Source organism: Cynocephalus volans, chromosome 11, assembly GCF_027409185.1.
Source record: "Cynocephalus volans isolate mCynVol1 chromosome 11, mCynVol1.pri, whole genome shotgun sequence".
NCBI lineage: Eukaryota > Metazoa > Chordata > Mammalia > Dermoptera > Cynocephalidae > Cynocephalus > Cynocephalus volans.
Window position 1 is genome coordinate 74,959,617 of NC_084470.1, and position 19,353 is coordinate 74,978,969.

Here is a 19,353-nt window from a genome sequence, read left to right on the forward strand (position 1 = left end):
AACTAAAAACAGAAAAACCAAAAAGAGAAATACTTAGAAGTGATTGCCTCTTGGGAGAAAAACTGGGATAAAGAGGGAATGAGGGCCTAGCCCGTGGCGCACTCGGGACCGAGTGCGGTGCTGGGAGCGCGGCGACGCTCCCGCCACGGGTTCGGATCCTATATAGGAATGGCCGGTGCACTCACTGGCTGAGTGCCGGTCACAAAAAAGACAACAACAACAACAACAAAAAAAAAAAAAAAAAAAGAGGGAATGAGGGTGAGGGGGTGGGGGGGGGTGGGGGTTGGGGAGGTGGGGTGGGCAGCAACTGCTTTTCTTTACCCTCTGATTTTATTTAACTATGCAGATGCATTACTTTTAATTAAAAATAAACAAATTTAAATGTTTAAAAATAAAACATCAGTAACTGCCTATATGCCTTTTTGTGGCTGTTTGCTGTATGCTGGCAGGCAAGCACGTCTATTATTGTACACATCTGGCTGAAGAGAATGCTCCCTTGATGAAAGCTGAACATCTGCACCAAGTGCTTTGATTAGCTCACAAGACAGGATGAAGTCTCCTAGGATGAAACTACGTTTTTGGCCCACCTGCACATCAAGAAAGACTGTCAAACCCAAAATGGGGAGAGAAGGAACTTCCTGTGGCATGTGGGAGTGGAGAGGACGTGGGGAGGGAGTCGGTCCTGCTCACTGAGGAGGTGGGGACAGTGGATCGGGGGGGGGTGGGGGGCAGCAAAATGGCTCCTTCTCTATCTCCATCAACCAACTCACCTGACCTAATCCACTAAAACTTCCCCCAAGAGATTTTCCTAATCTGCTAGGAAAACATCTCAAATTTGGCCCAGCCCCTCAAAACAACGAGTTGGGCCCAGCTGAAGCCCTAAAGGGCAAGGCAGACCCACTCCACGCCCAGCACACGCACAAGCACACACAAGCACGGCACCATCAGAGGCCACACTTACAGCACGTGCATCTTGGACAGCCCCCAGAAGGCCCCATCTGTCAGCTTGCTGATGTTGTTTCGCTGAAGCTTCAGCACCTCCAAACTGTCGAGCCCCTGGAATGTGAGGCCCTCTATCAGCCGAATCCGATTGCGATTGAGGTCCCTAAGAGATGAAGCCAGCAAGGTCAGAGCGGCCCATGTGCACCCTCCACCTACGACCCCTCAGGCACTACACTGCTGCCAGCCATAGCTTGTCCCCAGCTGCCAGCTCCGACTGGGCCACAGTGCCACGGTGCCCCAGAACACACGCGCTCATGCTTCCTCCCCAGGCAGCACAGGCGTCATCCGGGACTCTGCAGTCAGGACGCGGGTATGACTCAGGACGTGGATGTTTTAGGTGAGGTGTCCTTAGCTCAGCAACAGAAATACACACCAGATGCCTCAATGCAGGAAAAACCTCACCTCTGGGTATCGAATGGCAATAACACTTTCCACTGGGGGCGTTAATACGGTCTTTACATATAGAGAGAAGTTACTGCATGTGGGGGAGAGAGGGTGGGATGGGGAGAAACCCCCCAGGAAGCACGCACGCTTGGCTTCTAGCCCCAGCATGATAAAGCCGCAGTTAACCAAAAGATGTCGAGAATCTGGGTGGGCTGCGTCCGTTAGCAACCCTGAGGGAATGGAAGGGAGAACACATGGCTAACCAGAAAGCCCTTGGTTTTCCCCAAATATTTCTGCAGTGTCTCATGACCTTGCCCTACATGCAACCTCATCAACATCAATGAAACCCTCTCTGCAGACTGACAGCATTCACCCCCCAGGGAGGTGATGCAAAGCAGCAGGAGAAAGGGGCGCATCCCATCCCCTGCCAGTCCGGCCCTCGACAACTGTTTTGTTCTGTTTAATTCCCCATATCACCTTATTTTCCTGAAATACACTCTACCACTAAAAAGAGGACACAGAAAAACAAAAAATCAATCTGTCCATCAGATTCTGGTTGATGGAAGTTTTCTTGAGTCCAAAACCCTGTGCCATTCTAGGAGGGCACTTGGACTTGGTCATCAAAAAACTAAACACACAAATCCTTAAAAATTAACTACCTCATAAGATTTAGGAGGTGGAGACGGTGGCACATTTCTTGCTTACTACCTCTGGCTCCTCTAACTTCCTCTCGAGCTGCTCAACAAGTGTCAGACACCATCGTGTCCAGGTACAGATTCCGTGGGTACATTTAAAAATACACTAAAATCTCTAAATAAACGGGAAACTGAACCCACGCAGCCCAAGCATTAGCCAGCATCAGCTAACCAGCAGCATCCTTCATTTCATTTTGGAAAATGTCATGGAAGACAAGCATATGTATGCTCTGTGGATCCTTTTTTCAGCCATCTGAGGCATAGCCCACAGGCACTAGACCCAGCTCCTAATTTGCTTTTATTAGGTGCTGCCGTAGGGCCATTAATGGTAGTTTATTTAGAGCTCTACCAAGGGGGAGCAAGGAAGGGGTCACATTCACTGTGAGGTCCTTAGGGAAACCAGCCTCAATAAAATTTGGCCAACCTTAATTAACGTGCACGCTTCTGTACTCACAGTTGGGTCAGCCTAGGTAACTTGAATGCTTTCACAGGAAGCTGGGTGATCCTGTTTCTGCTCAGGCGAAGAGTCAACAGTGACCGTGACAGACCATCAAATGCTCCTGACTCCAGGGTGCCAATCCGGTTGCTTGCCAGGTTGCTGGAATGATTCAGGAGAGAAATGCAGTGGTTGGTAGGAGGCCTTCCTCATTTCATTACAGACACCAGCCCGAGCTGGGTCTTAGTTGGGAAAACAAGATAAGACACACCCAGAGGGACAGGTTTCCAACGAGATGTTTGTCATCACGAGCTTTCAAACCCTGTCTTGACTCCCAGATGGAGAGCCAGAGAAATACAGGTGTTAAATTAGGCAGATGCAATTAAGGCCTGTCCAATTAAGGCCTTGAGATAGGTCTTGTTTCAGCCCTGAGCCCATTGTACTTGTGGCTGGTGGGCTGCTCCAAGAGGGTGGGAGTGCAAGTCAGATACCTCCACCCCCAACCATCCTCAGCCAGCAGCCCTGCCATGTGGTGGCTGCCTCTGGGGCCACCTGCAGGACACCTTCCTCACCACCCACTTCCCAAGGGTGATGAGAAAAGCCCCAGAAAGCAGAAAATCAGGGATGGCCGGTGGCTCACTTGGGAGAGTGTGGTGCTGATTACACCAAGGCCACAGGTTCGGATCCCTACATAGGGATGGCCAGTTAGCTCACTGGGTGAGCGTGGTGCTAACAACACCAAGTCAAGGGTTAAGATCCCCTTACCGATCATTTTTTATTAAAAAAAAAAAAAAAAAAAAAAGCAGAAAATCAATAGAGAGGCAAGGCCAGAGTCAAGCCAATACTTTAGGAAATAACCTTTAATTTTTTAGTGGGTCTCACTGTATGACTCACATAATAAATACTCATAAACTAATTTATTTTAATAATTTTAAATGCCTCAAAGAAATACTCTAGCTCAAATGAGCTGTGCAGAGTCCCTTTAGAAAACAAGCAACACTTCATGGTGCCTATGCTTACAAGTTACATATGCCAGAGGCTCCACCGGTGACAACACAGAAAAGGCAGACACCGTTTCTCAAAATGCACTGAAGTGTACAGCTCAGATCTGTGCATCTCAGTGTATGCAAATTATACAAGTACAAAACAGGATAAAAGAAAAGAGCGAACAGGGAGGAACAATATGGTGCTCCTGTGTGGAGTCACCCCCAACACCTCCCCTTCTGCCTTCCCAGCACAGATGCTACCTTTTTTTTTTTTAGCCTAAGTGAAAAGGAGAAAGACCAGAGAGAATTTTCTACTGCAGAGAGGGGAAAGGACCAAGGCACTTTTTGTCTCTCCATCAGGCAGCGGCCCAAGACAGGGCACATGAGGATTCTTTGCAAATGGGGCTGGACTGTTTGTTCTTAACACTCTAGATTAAAGAAGAACAGTCTGTGTGATGAAGATATACTGGCCAATAGCTGCCAAAATAGAAAGTCCCTCTCACTGTCATGCAGGGAGAAAAGGTCACTGCAATTCAGTTTAGCAGTAGGTGGTTTCTTTGTTCCAAGCAAGGAAGTGTCAGATGGTAGCTGGACACCTTTTGAAAGCCCCCACTGGGAGCTTAACAAAGGCCAAGGCCTCCTGCTCCCTATTCTGGCACCTTGATGCAGCCTAAGAAAGAAGTTGCTCCTCTCCTCGAGGTCTTAGCTTGGAAAATCCGTGTGCCAGGCCTCATCCTCCCTGAAAAGATGGGTCACAATGACCCCTAAACCAGCCTTGCAAATGACCTCCAAAATTGCCCAGGAACAGTAATAATACAGGGAATAAAACTCATCAGTAATTGGAAAATGTCTCTTTAGCCTAGGTTTTCAGTTTCTTCCCCAAAGCAACATTTTCCTACCAACAAGTAGTGGATTAAATACGTTTTAATTTTTTTCCTCCTATCTACCATCCATTGCGTGAGGAATGGGGCATTAAGATGGCAAATGAGAAACAGACGAAGAGATCTGAAAAGTCCTGAGAACCCATAGACTAGAGTAACTGCCCTCCCCAAATAAACCAAATGATGTGCTTTAGTAGGGCATGGTGCCGGAAAGGTAGGCATGACAAGGTGAGACTCGTCCGAGAGCTCTGGCCACACGGAGTCCTCTAACCACCCCCATATCTCCTCTTGAAGCTTTCCAGTGAAACAGTCCATTAAATGGGAAAGAAAACAGGCTTGTGGTCAAGATAGACCTGTTTTGGGTCCTGGACTCCCCTCTTTTGAGTGGTGAGTCCCTTGGACAAGCTAATTAATCTCTCCCTGCCTCAGTGTCCTCATCTGTCTGTTACAGCAGGATAGTGCTGTAGGATGTGCAGTGCTCTATAAAACAGGCACGGGCCCCTGCCCTCGGCCCTGCTGAGCCATGGCTAAGAAGAGAAGGAAACATCCACCTCATATCCACACCTGGGTGCTGGCGAAGCCGTGGCCTGGCCCAGAAGCACAGGGACGACCACAGACAACAAAGAGGTACTTACAGCTCCTTGATGTGCAGCCCATGTGGAAAGCAGGCACCCCGGATTTCTGTGATGTTGTTCCAACTCAGATCCAACACTTGCAAGGAAAGGTAAGCCTTCAGCTGACTCCCCTCCACACTCCGAATCCTATTGTGTTGCCTAGTGCACACAAAGGGAGATGGTGTGAGCGTTTCTTTTTGCAAAGTAACTCCAAAAATCTATTATCTCTCTCCCACCGTGCTTCTTTTAGACACTTTTCGAGTTGTTTTGCTCCTTTATAAAATTACAACTGCAGTGACACTCTTCAAATGACATCTCCTGTTTCTCTTCCCATCAAGTTCTTATCTTCTGGCTGGGTTTTCTGTCTGGGACAAGTGGGTCTGTCAAAGCTCCATGCTTTCCCCAAGGCGACAGGGCTGTTCTCCCCAAGGACAATAGGAGTGACATTTAAGACCACATGAGACCAGCACGACATGACCAGAACCCACCGATGCACTGAGCATAAAGGACATGCCTGGTGCCTCCAGCTAGCTCCAATCAACTCTCATCTGTGATTTTCACAACCTCGTCCAACCCCATAACTTACAAGACTGTAGGCACCAGAGTTCAGTTTAATCCAACTTGACACATCATTACAGGCCTCACATTTTACTGACACCTACCATGTGCCAGGCATGGAGATAGACACAGGGGATTAAAAAAATTAAAAAAAGAAAGATGATGATGACAAAGTCCTGACAATCTAAAAATGGAAAGAGGAGCAGCTCACTGCTGGGTTTAATTGGAATCAAATCCCCTGAACCTCCTGAGTCAACCCTTAATAGCTTTATGCCTCAGTTTTCTCATCTGGAAGATGGGGCCACAACCTGTCATTTCAGGGACTGGATGATACAACCTAAAACTGCACTAAGATATCTGGCAGACATTAAGGAAGCATTCAGAGTGTTCACCACCCCTCAAGAAAGGCATTTTCCACCATGTTTTATTTGCATCCTTAATCCTCCTTCTGTCAAACCCACAATCTAATCAACCAACCAACAGTTATTAACCAGGAGAAAGACAACAAATGCTAACTGAGGCTGGAGGGAGCCACCCTGGGCTTGGCTCTGCCTGGCAGATTCAACGACCCACAGCCCGAACTCCAGGACTGGACACTTGAGGATGTGCGGGGTGGTAGCACGGCTCTGGGCTCCAGGCACTCACTCGGGCCAGCTCTGAGTAAGCAGGGTCAGCATCGCAGGCCAATCAAAGCATTCCTGAACACAACACAAGTAAGCCAGGCGTCGCTTACCAAGTGGCATCTCCTTTAAACAAACACTTGACCAAATCGGTTCCAACAGGCATAAATAAGGACCTCTTTCCCAGAAGCTCTGGGGCTTCTCATCGACTCCTTTGTTTTCTCACAAGTCTCCCAGGCCCTGAACTCAAAAATCCATTTACAAGGGCACACAGGGAAACCTCCTAGAATGAAAGGCCCCTTTCCCTGCACCTCTTCTCCTGCCCCCCCAAAGCTACTTCCTTTGAGTTCTTTACTAAGTTCTTTAATAGTCTCTTCAGTTTTCTGACTCCAAAAGAAAAAGGAAAAAAAAGAAAAAAAGAAAACCTTTATTATGTAAAGTATGGGAAAAAAAAGAACAAGAAAGAAAGGCAACAGAGCTGAGCCTTATCCAGGAACTCTGAATACAGTACCAGGGAGCCAGGAAAAGAGGATCTGGAAACAGAAGAGACAGGGCGCCATGGCCCAAAGTCGCACAAAGGGCAAAGCCACAGTACAGCTGCGAGCCCCGACACCTCTCCCACTGCATGGCTCTCCCTCTTTGCTGTCTCCTTGGTCTTTGTCTTTCGTCTTATACCTTTTTTCTTCTTTCTTGTCAGTCAATTTATTCATTGAATCAAACACATTCTCAACCCCCCACTCTGGATAAAGGACACTGTGAGGAAGACAAGTCTCTTTCACACGCTGGAAGAAGTTCCCCACTTAGCAGAAGAGGCAGCCATGGAGATAGGAAGCCAGGGTGGTGGGAGCCAGGGCAACAGCGGCAGGAAGGAGAGAGGGGGAGTGTTTGATTCTGCCTGGAAGAAGGTGCTGGGGCGGGCGCCTGAGGGTGGGATGCTGAGGCGAGAAGACAGGCAGGTGGAGGCCCGGAATAGGCAGGGCAGGCAGGATGTCAGGAAATGCCTCTCAGGCCACAGAGAATAATAAAAGAGGGGCCCATCTGGGATGGAGATGACAGATGGGGGCACACGGTGATCCCAAATTTTCCTCCTTTGGAAGAGAACCAGGTTAGCAGGCTACTGGCTACACCTTCCACCCTTTCCCCCTTATGGTCAATCTCCAACCCAAGCAGCCAGAGAGATTCTGTTAAAAACAAGTCAGTTCAAACATCCCAAGGAACAGAAGAAAACAACTGCAAATCGTATATTAGCCCCTGGATAAGGGGCTAATATCCAGAATATATAAAGAACTCCTACAACTCAATCACAGAAAACTAACAACTCAATTTAAAAATGGACAAGGGACTTGATTAGACATTTCTCCAAAGCAGACATACAAATGGATGACAAGCACATGAAAAGATGCTCAATATCACTATTCATTAGGAAATGCAAATCAAAACCATAATGAGATACCACCTCACACCCATTAGGCTGACTACGATCAAACAAACAAACAAATCCAAAAAACAAAAAACAGAAAAATAAGTGTGGGTGATGGTGTGGAGAAATTGGAACTCTTGTGCACTGCTGGTGGAATTGTAACATGGTGTGGCTGCTGAAGAAAACTGGTATGGTGATTCATCAAAAAGTTAAATATAGAATCACCATAAGATACAGCATTTCTATTTCTGGGTATTGAAAGAATTGAAACCAGATCACAAAGAGACATCTCCGCACACCCATGTTCACAGAAGCATTATTCACAATGTGAAAAGGTGTAGCAACACAAATGTCCATCCACAGATGAATGGATAAACGAAATGTGGTATATACATACAATGAGATATTATTCAGGCTGAAAAAGAAGGGAAATTTTGTCATATGCAACTGAATGAATGACTCTGGAGGACATTATGATAAGTAAAATCAGCTGATTACAAGAAGAGACATACTTTATGATTCCATTTATATAAGGTATCTAGAATGATCATATTCACTAAGACAAAGTAGAACAGTGGTTGCCAGGGACCTGGGGTGGGAGTGAGGGATGAAGATTCGTTGTTTAATGAGTTTGGAGTTTTACTTTTACAAGATAGAAAAAGTTCTCGACATTGGCTACACAACATAAATGTACTTTACACTACTGAACTCTACCCTTAAAAAAATAATCAAGATGGCAAATTTTATATTTTGTGTATTTTACCACAATTTAAAAACAAAATAAAACACAAATCAGTTCACAGTACTGTTCTGCCTAAAACTCAAATGAGGACTCTCATGTCTCACGTAAGAGTAAGTCCTCACAGGGGCCTCAAGGCCCACACGGTCCGCCACACACAGGCCTCACCTCCTCCTCCTCCGCCACCTGTGCTCTGAGCCACGCTACCCTCAGACCTGTCAGGCCTTGGGACATCTGCACTTGTTGTTCCCACTGCTTGGAATGCTGTTCCCCCAGATATCCAGTCTCACGCCCTTGCTTTCTTCCCGTCTTTATTCAAATGTCACCTTCTCGATGAGGCTTTCCCAGGCCACCCTCTCTAAAACCACAAGCCCCGTCTCTCTCTCTCTCACACTCCCACACACATACGCACATTTTCTACCCCCCCTTGCCTGCTTAATTTTTCTCAATAGCCCTAATTATTATTGTCTAATATAATATTTGCTTATTTCTAGTTTAACATCTTCTCTCCCTTCAGGATGTGGCTCCACGTAGGTGGAAATGTTTCCTTTGTTCATTATTGTATCTCTAGCCACTGGAACAGGGCGAGGCACATGGTAAGTAGGTGCTCAATAAATATCCGCTGAGTGAATCACAAAGAGTAAATGCAGGCTGAATTCAGAAGAGCTGAGGCTGGACACAGATTTGGGATTCAACAGCATTTAAGCAGAAGAAAACTATGCAAGCAGATGAGTTCAATCAGGAGAACTCAGAAACATGAGGAGCACTGCCCCATGATAGCACTGTCCAGACATAAAGGACTGAGCCCATGGCAGCTCCAGAGATCCTTCGGGCTCCAACACTGCTGTCCCCAGCTGCTGAGGACACACATGCCACCTTCTCCCCCAGGACCAATCTCTCTGCTAGACTAGCCTAGGGACCTGATCAAACCCTGCCTGAATGTCCTATGCCTAGGAAAGCTATTTTGAAGCTCTGTGCTCCTGCAGAATTCTGCATCCCTTCCCTCACAGAGCAAGATCCATCTATATTAGATGTGTCTGTGGACCCTGGCAATTCCACCCAAGGCTGGAGTGTTCTTCCTGGTCTGGCACTATGTAAGAACATGCTGTGAGTGTTGGCCTGCCCAAGTTCAGATCCCAGCTACACCACTCACAGGTGTGAACCCTGGAGGAACTCCATCTGTGAGTGTGAAGTTCCTGTGTCCCATGGGCTGATGTGACCTGACATGTACCAGTTGCTCAATAAAACAAAGTCATGTTTTTATTAGTCATATCTGTACCCTGAGAGCCAAGCTCAGGATCTAGTTTGGAGGAGGTGCTCTGGGAAAAAAAAATGAATGAATAAAATTAATGAATGACTGGTTCTTGTCTACTCCTCCCCCACATTTCAAGGCAAACAGGCAAGCCTGGCCCCCCTCTCAGGAACAAAGGGCTGACTATTAGCTCATGCACAGAACAAGCCTGCTCCAGCTGGAGAGTGTCAAAGCTAACCACTGAGAAGACTGGGCTGCCTCGGGAGCAGCGCTTCAAAGCAAATCCCAGACTGCAACTTCTGCAGGACTCAGGGTGGCTAGAGATCCGATGGATCCCCAACCAGCTGGATTACATCCCCCTTCTCACTCCCACAGCAAGTGAGACCCATGTTCTTGACCCAAGCCCAATAAACCCCACCCATCCCATCACCCCAGAGGTAGCCTATCCATCTAAGACATCCCCAACCAACTCCCACATCCATCAAGGTTAGAGGAAACAGCTAGTTTTCAGACCCCCGTGGGGAAGCCCTCCCAACTCCTGCCTGAGAGCTGATGGCTATGAAAACATGTCTGCTGGTCTGACTCAACCCAGCATTCCACTTTCATGAAACTGTCCATGTTTTGTTGGTCATCATGTCACTCCTTTAACATAACTAACGGGCCGAACCCGTGGCTCACTCGGGAGAGTGTGGCGCTGGGAGCGCCGAGGCCGCAGGTTCGGATCCTATATAGGGATGGCCGGTGCACTCACTGGCTGAGCATGGTGCGGATGACACCAAGCCAAGGGTTACGATCCCCTTACCAGTCACAAAACAAAACAAAACAAAACAAACAAACAAAAAAACCATAACTAACTGCCAGTCCCAAGAAGGTCCGTGTTCATCTTTATAACCACTGAATCCTATGCGCCAAGTTCTTTTCAACAATAGCTGACCAATTACATACCTATCATGTATGTAGCAGGCCCTGAGTAAAACATCAGTAAAATCAGACAGAAATCCAGTGAGGTGGGTACTACAATTATCTCTACTTAGCAGAAGAAACTTAAGCTCAGAGATCTGCTGGAACCCAGCCAAGGTCACACAGCTGGGGAGCGAGCAGTGCCAGGATGCAAACCCAGGGGAGCACGACTCTCCATCCAGCCACCCAAGAGGCTTTCCTGGCAGAGTTTTAAGGGCACTACCCCAGATTCCACCCACAAATCTTCAGTGAAGCTTGGCCAATCTGCATGTTAGCCGGCTATTTCTTGGTCAACTCAGACCAGTCTCCATAGAATGGCCTCAGCCAGGCGGCCTCGCTTTTATCCCAGCTTCCCAAAGTCCTGTATGAACAGCAATTGCACACAGGGCTTTGTGTGACCAAAACTCAGCAAACAAGGCAGGTGACACTAAAGATCTTACTTTGGATGTTCTGGATGGAAAGAACAGAACAGTTCCTTTGAGATGCTGTCCTTATACACCTGCATTCGTGGGAGGAACGAGGACCTTTACCCTTAGAGGAGGTAAAGCTGCAAAGAGAGCCATGTAAGTTTACAAAAAAGGATGAGGATGGTGCAAGGTGAGGGGACAGTGTTGTGCTATGAATACTTCTTACTGGCCTCATCAAAGGAACACTCCAGCCGTTCTCTGCAACCAAACTAGTGATTCTGCAGTTATGGGGACTGGGCAGCATGTGGTAGCCAGGTCACGTGGCATTCACCTCTGTGCAGTGTCAGTTTACCATTCAGGCTGCCCTCTGGGGCGAGGAGAACTTAATACAGCAGAAGTCTATTAAACCAACACCTGTCAAAGGCTTCAAAAATAAAATCAGTCTTCAAAGGAGAGAGCAGGCAAGATAAGCTCTCTCCACTTGTCTACATTTTCAGAGCCGATGTTAAATTAGACAGTAAAACAGACAGAGGCATATGAAACCAACATTTAAAACTTTTTATCATAAGTGATTGTTCTACTAGAGTTCTGTGAAAGCCTGGTTTACAAGGCATTCCTGTTAGTGGTAGAAAAGATCTCATGTCGAAGATAAAAGCCAGGAAGAAAGGGTGAGGAGATCAAAGGAAGTAGGGTCAAGTGGATAATTTCTGGTTCCTGAAATTATGCACCTACTGTCTACACCAGGGGTTAGCAAATAATCTATAATGGGCCAGATGGTAAATATTTTAGGCTTTATGGGTCATATGGTCTGTCATAGCTACTCAACTCTGTTGTTGTAGTATAAAAGCTGCCACAGACAATATGTAAATGAAGGAGTGTGGCTGTGTTCCAATAAAACTTTATTCACAAAAACAAGCAGTGGGCCAGAATTTGGCCCACTGGCTGACCCCATCAAAACCACAGCAACCTGCTGGCCAGTTAGCTCAGGTGGTTAGAGTGCTGCCTTGTAACACCAATGTAAAGGGTTTGGATCCCAGTGCTAGCCAGCCGCCAAAGAAAAAAAAATCTACAGCAATCAGTTGGGGTTTCTGAGGGTCAGGGACCCAGACTGTAATTCTAACTCTGAAGCAACTTTGGAACCGTATGTAAATCACTCTATCTGGTTTAACGGCTTGCAAAATGAGGCTAACTGACATTCTACAGCGGAGAGAAAACCCTCCTATTACCCCTCCAGTGTCCATGTCAGACATCACTAATCATAATTTTTTCTGCCAATACCTTTTCAACCTCTTCACAAAGTGAAACGGAACATAAGTCTCCATCATTATGTTCCTCCAAAGATGATTCAGGTTGCTTCTTGAAGCCAGTGGAGATAAACAAGCAAACAGGGTTACCTCACAGAGAAGAAAGGTCCGCACTGCATATCCTTCCTCTTTCTATTCAGCCGATTAGTCCACCAGTCCTAACAACTACGCGGGTACATCCTTCGGCTCTTCCAGACTACTGTGGTGACTCATGAAGTCCACAATGTCAACCCCTTGAGTGTGGACTCTAACCAGAAACAGAAAATCTTTCACAATTTTAATTCGAGATCAAACTTTTACCATGTCTTATTTAACAAATCAGCAAAATCCAAATTATAGCTCTTTGCCTCACCTGAACCTCCAGCTAAAAAATAGCTTCACACTAGTCCTGAAATTGGAAAAAATTGTAAGACATGTGCCACACACATGCCCCCCTCACCGTTCCCCACAGTGATGCTGGTAGACATAGTTAATCAAACTCGCCACCCACAGCCTCTGAGCACCCACAGCACTCTCCCCATCACAGTGCCACTCTGGAATTCTCACTAAGGCTCTGCACCATAGCACCCAACCCCGCTGCCGACACAGCAGGTGCTCAGAAGTCTGGTCAAAATTGAGGAGGGCATGCACGCATCCATACAAGCCACATGGGGCTACAGCACAGCTTACCATATCATATGTGAAATCTACACAACGTAAGGCAATTAGAAATCCTGATATTATTGATTGGGGGTAAAACTTAGGGCAGAGCGGCCTGATGCCCACCTACAGAAGTGTACTGTACAAATGAACGCCAAAAGACATCAATTCAAAAACACGTGAAGGTACTGATTTTTCCTTCATCAAACAATACAGCCCCTACCAGACAGGCCATATGGCCAACTGCTGGCAAACATTTTTATTTGCAAACATTTTTACTGAAATGTAACAGTCACATTGAGAACTGCATAAATTATAAGTGTGGAGCTCAATGCATTTTTACAAAATGTATACACCCATGTTACCACCACTGAGATCATGATAGAGGACATTTTCAGCATCCCAGAAGCTTTCTTCCTCCTATCATTCTCCTAGTTGTTCTTTTTCCCAAAGGAAATCTTTAATTTCTACCACCCGTGATTAATTTTGCCTATTTTTGTGCTTTACATACACAAAATTTTCCTGTATATACTCTTCTGGATATGGTTACTTTCCCTCAGCCTTATGTTTATGAGATCCATCTGGGTTGCTGCATTAGCAGTAGTTAATTCTTTTCTATCGCTGTGTAATATTTCCATTGAAGGAATATATAGCACTTTACTTTTTCATTTAATTGTTGATGGACACTGAATTATTTCTAGTTTGGGCTGTTGCAGAAATCACAGCTATACACACGGGAGTGTCTTTTGCACAAGACTTTTGGTGCGTATCTGCATGCATCTCTGGCAGGCGTGCAGGACCCAGTCATGGCATTCGTATGCTGGTCACTGAGCATGCATATGGTCAGCCTTAGGAGACACCAGTAGTTTTTTTTTTTTTTTTAAACCAAATCCCCCAGGGTTGAAATGAGCCTCAAGAACCATTTGATCTGAGTACCTTGTTTCATGCAGCTTCATTCAGCCACATTCTCAGATGCCACAGCTCTCATGTGTCCTCTTCCTGCCCTCCTCGTCTCAAAAGCATTAGGAATACAGCCTGGGGCCACATAACATGACCAAGCTCAATCTAATCTTGTTCAGGTATCAAACAATTATTTTGTTATGCGCGAGGACCTAAATAAACACCAAAAGAGAAAAAACAGAATAACTCAAGTCCCAAATTGGCACGAAACTGTGTGAATGTACCTGACTCCAGGCCCAATGCCCATGTTCAACTTGTAGATAAGGAGAATTTTAAAAGAACAAATATGTGCAGAAGAGCTTTCCTAAGCCAACTTGAAGTTTCTCTTTTCAGAATGACGGTCCTCTCACTAGCCTGCTTTTTACATCCATCTTCTTAAAAATGAAAACCAAAACCATCTGTTCCATTGCATAAATTAATCATTTGCTCGAAGAAACTGGTGTCTTATAAGAAATGGCCCAGCCTGAGTTATTTGTTGGACAGGAAATGAGAATCAGAATAAGCAGGTCTCTCTCTCTTGCTCACTCCCTCTCTCTTTCCCCTGCTGCTGGTGAATCACCAGTTCCCTGGGGAATTTTGGCAGATTCTCAGCCTGGCTGCAGATGACGTTCCGGATCTGTTTATTCAGGTGGAGATCGGATAAAAAACAAGAGCAGCCCAGTGGCGGGATAAACAGCCTCCATCAGGCAGGGTCAACCCCAAAGGCAGGACGGAGCTGTGTCAACCAACCTCCAACCCGTTCATATCCTTTAGGGTCACTCTCCCTTTGGGGTCTTCAACGAACAGTTACCATTAACTCCTTGCAAAACAGACCTGATGTCCCATCCCCCTGGGGGTGCATGGCCCCAGAGACCTTGCTACAACAGATGCCACTTGGGTCCTCCCATCCTTCAGCTTATACCCATTGAGCTGGAAGCTCCAGATCTGAAATGAAGAAATCTAGGGACGATCAAGAGTCAGCCACCACCTTTCTGTGAAGGACAGAGCAACCCAACCCACAAATGCAAATCATCAGGACTCAATCCAAGCTATCAGAATGTTTCTGATTTCAAGATGCACAAATAAAAAAACAATAACAACAACAAGAAAACCTCCTAAAGAAGTGTACATTGTTGAGTGAAAGAAGATCATCTGAAAAGACGACCTACTGTGATTCCAAATATGTGACATTTGAGAAAGGCAAAACTGTGGAGACAGTAAAAAGATCAGTGGTTGTCAGGTAGTAGGGAGGAAGGAAGGAGGGATGAGCAGGTGGAGCATGGGATTTTTAGGGCAGTGAAACTGTTCCATATGATACTGTAATGGTGGGTACAGGTCATTATATATTTGTCAAAACCCATGGAAGGCACAACACCAAGAGTGAACCCTAATGTAAACTAAGGACCTTAGTTAGTGATGATGTATCATTATTGGCTCATTAATTGTAACAAATGTACCACACTAATGCAAGATGTTAATAACAGGATAAACAGGGTGTGTGGGGGGAAAGGGGAGGGTATATGGGAAGTCTCCGTACTTTCCGCTCAATTTTTCTGTAAACCTGTGACTACTCTAAAAGTCTATTAATTAAAAACAAAACAAAACAGAACCAAACCTCCTGAAGTATTAAGTAGTCCTGAGGTCTTGACATCAGTAGAATGTAAACTACACATAGGCCGGGATTTCCAGCCTATCTTATTTACTGCTGTATCCTTGCGCCCAGAACAACGCTTAGAACATTCAAGGTGCTCAATCACTACTTGTCACATAAACAAATGAGTTACAACTCTTGTTCAATCTCCTACATTCACCACAAAACCTGAGCCAAGGTACGTTATGCAATTTAAAATGTTTAAAAAGGAAAAAAAACTAAAGCTATAATATACAAGGTTTTTTTGTTTTTTTCTTTTAAGGTAGGGGAGCTGACGCACCTACTTAAAAGAAAATGACCAGAATGGATTTTGGGATTACTTATGCACTTCCTGCATTCTATTTAGCCCCAAGCACTACTGAAACCAGGGTTGGCCAAGGTGAGACCACTACACTTGCCTGGGGCTGGCACCAATCCCTTGACCGCCACAGGCCCTGAAGCAGTGGGAGGTGGCCCTGCCCATCCACCTTCACACACCCCTGCCCACTCTGGCCCTGGGAGTTCCAAGCACATGCTGCTGACCTGGGGAAGCTCTGCAAGCCATGTCTGTACTGCACTCCCCAGGGAGAAGGGCTGTGCCATCTTAATACTGGCAGGGACTTCTTAGGGCTTGAGGAGTCAGTTCCATCCATCTGGGCAGGACAAAGTGGTACCAAGTTGGGCCAGGATAGGGAAAGCCAAGAACAAAGGGTCACTTCCCCTAGGATTCCCACCCACATATGGGCACCTCGGGGTCAGAAAAGCCAAAAGCGTTTGTGCCTTCTGGTCAGTGCCAGAACAGCCACTCAATTATCTCTCGGCTTTATTTTCCCCTAAATGAGTCAACATGTCCCTTCTTTTTTTCTCTTTTTGTTTCCCTTTTCCCTGGCATCTTAGTCCATTTTGTGCTGACTGGGTAATTTATAAAGAACAGAAATTTATTTCTCACAGTTCTGGGGGTCGGGAAGCCCAAGAAAGAGGTGCCAGCATCTGGTGAGAGCCTTTTTGCTGGCACATACCACAGCAGAAGACGGAAGGGCGAGAGAGTGCACTAGCGAGAGAGGGCTGAACTCGCTTTCTAACTACCCACTCTCTCAATAATGAACCCACTTCCCTGATGACATTCATTCATTTATTCATGAGGGCAGAGCCCTCATGGCCTAATCAGCTCTTAATAGTTCCACCTCTTGATGCAGTCACAATGGCAATTGAATTACAACATGAGTTTTGGAGGGGACATTCAAACCATAGCACCTGGCAACCTGCACCCTACAAACCCCAACACACTGGTGGTGCTCCTCTCTACCACACTGAGGCCCCTGTACAAGATCTTGGCCCTCATGGAGGACAGCCTTGGCCTGGAATTTGGCAGAGCCACAGGCTGTCAAGCTGTATGCATCCTGTAAAGCCACCAATCCCAGCATGCCTGTGGAGCCTAGAGTGCTGCATGGCTGAACTGGACTCCCTTGGTTTCTCACTGAGAACAAGGCTAAATTTACTCTCACTGCAAATGTTAATTATAACTGTCCTGACCTCAAGGAAGGAGGAAAGGAAACCAGTACACGAAACAATGAGCAAGTAGCATAGCTTTGCCCAGACTCAAGGGGCTGAGCCACTGTTTCTGGCCAAGAAAACTGGAAGACATGTTGAGACGGCAGTCCAGGTGACGAGGGTACCCCTTGAGGCCAGGGGCAAACCCCAGAAATTTTAACCAAAGAGTGCCCACACCACTCCCTTGGAGGGTGTGAGGACACCGTAATGAGTGGTTTTCCTTGAGGGAAGGCTCATTGCTAACTAGGGTCAGGTGGGAAAGTCCCCTAACCCCAGGAGTGTGGAATGATGGACCTTCTACACCCCACAGAGCAAGGACCTCCTCTCTCCCAGTTCCATAAAAGCTGGTCAGCAACCTAGGGAGGGGGTCCCCCAGGAGTCCAAGACCAATGGGCTCTGTCATTAGCTATTGTGTTCCCTGTTCCTGGTGACCCCACCAACCAGGACCTGAATAAATGGGAGCCACCAATGAGAAACAACATGGTGACCTCACTCAAAATTCCAAAAGGGAACACAACCTCCTTCTTGTGGCTGCCCTCCCACTCCAGCCTCAGGCACTGAGCCATCTGCAGGTCTCACACATCCAGGAGATTGTCCATGTTACCATGCTAAACAAAAACAGCAGGAGACATGGTTCACCAATTCATGTGACTGCCCCTCTCTGAAAGATACAGGGAGAAAAAAGGTAGGGAATACTCCATGTTGCTCTCACCCACAGTATAATCATAATGGAATTTCCCCCGCCTCTACTTGGCATATTATTTTACTGTGCTTGTCAATAATGTAAATAAATTAAATTTATATTTATAAAGCAATTAACATGAGCTTAGACATAGAACTCTGGGACCTGATCCTTAAGTGTAGAAACACCAAAGCCTCGTGGTAGAGAGCTTTATGGTGTTAGAATGGCCCAGGGCCGACCTCAGCAGTTCCACCACCATTCACCAGCGACAAATGAGGTTTTTCCACACAAGGGCAGTGTTGGGTTCCAGTCTCCCCTTGAACCCTGCACCCTAACACTCACATGGAACACAAGCCTGCTCCAGGTGGTGAAAACTTCAAAGGGACTTTGTAGCTGGAGACTGGAATGGAGCCCTGGGGCTTCTGTGGTCTCAGGAAATGATTTCAATGCTAGCAGTCGGCTGCACAGGGCACTGGAACCTCCCAGGGAGCTTCCCCCTACTGCTCAGCCACAAAGGAGGCGCGCTGCACTTTCTTTCTCAGTAGAAAGGGTGGTAGGAGCAGCAGCGGCCATAACGGCAGGAATGGTGGTGACGAATCTCACATGTTGTTAGTGCTCACCAGCAGCCAGACTCTAGCCTGGCTCTTCACCTAGCCTGGTTTAATCCTCATTTAATCCTCACGGCAACCCCAGAGGGGGCTACTATCACCACCCCCCTTTTACAGACTGGGATGCTCAGTCATAAGCAGCAGGTTATTAACTCACCTGCTGAAGGTTATGCAGCAGGAAGCAGTGCAACTGGGTCTGGAGCCCAGAACGTGAATCCGTATCCCACACTCCCACTGCGGATGCAGAACTGCCTCATAACAGAAGTGGGCAGAGGAAGCCCTGGGGAAGAGAGCTTCTCTGGACAGCACCCCACACCTTCCACCTCTTCTCGGCATCCACCAGGGACAGGTGTCCCCCACACTGCGGCCACAGCATGTGACTGGAAGTGAGGTAGGACAGGACACTGAAGATGCAGAAGGGCAAATCTCCCCTGCCAGGGCCCACACAAGTCCACACTCACACTGCGGCCTCCCAGGCCCTCAGCCTGCAGCGTGTCAACACGTAGTTGCTGCAGGACCCAGCCAGACCACCCCATTTTTATTTAGGATGACTGGAGTGGTCAGCTTCCCCATCCATAAATAGGCAGGTGAGAGTGGCTTTTATTTCCTCAGGTAGTAAATATGTGAAAAACCTTGTTCACCCTTTGCTCTCCACCATGCCAGAAAAAGTACCTCCCAAGCAGGATTCAGAGAGATTAAGACCCTGGTCTAGCGTTGCCCAGCTAACTAGGACGCCAGTCCACGAATCCTCTGATTCCAGGCTGTATGGCTCTCTGGGACGACAGAGACCCAAGAAGCTGGATCAGACAGCTAAGAGGACAGAGAGGGGACTGTGGGTGCTGAGGTACCCCTGAAATTCCCACAGAAGGGCCCCTGGCCTCTGCCAGCCACTGGCACATTCCCTGTGATCCACATGCCAGCTTCCCGACAGCTCTGCGGTTCCAGGCAAAGGAGGAAGCTGTTTCAGCATTTGGCTGCAGCTCCAAGATCTCCCCCCTCTGGGGAGTGATACCACTGATGTGCCTTTAAAAATAAGACCGAGCCTG

At 46.9% G+C, this 19,353-nt stretch overlaps 1 protein-coding gene across 2 annotated transcripts in view; it reads right to left on the bottom strand.

The window, feature by feature from the left end:
* Nucleotides 1–19,353, bottom strand: part of LRIG1 (leucine rich repeats and immunoglobulin like domains 1) — a 116,637-nt gene that overhangs the window by 32,726 nt on the left and 64,558 nt on the right. For both annotated transcript variants that reach the window (XM_063113332.1, XM_063113331.1), the window contains exons 4-6: nucleotides 5,020–5,157; nucleotides 2,536–2,679; nucleotides 962–1,105 (exon numbers count right to left, since the gene is read on the bottom strand). In XM_063113332.1, coding sequence (XP_062969402.1) covers nucleotides 962–1,105; nucleotides 2,536–2,679; nucleotides 5,020–5,157 — 426 coding nt within the window. The remainder of the gene's footprint in view (nucleotides 1–961; nucleotides 1,106–2,535; nucleotides 2,680–5,019; nucleotides 5,158–19,353) is intronic.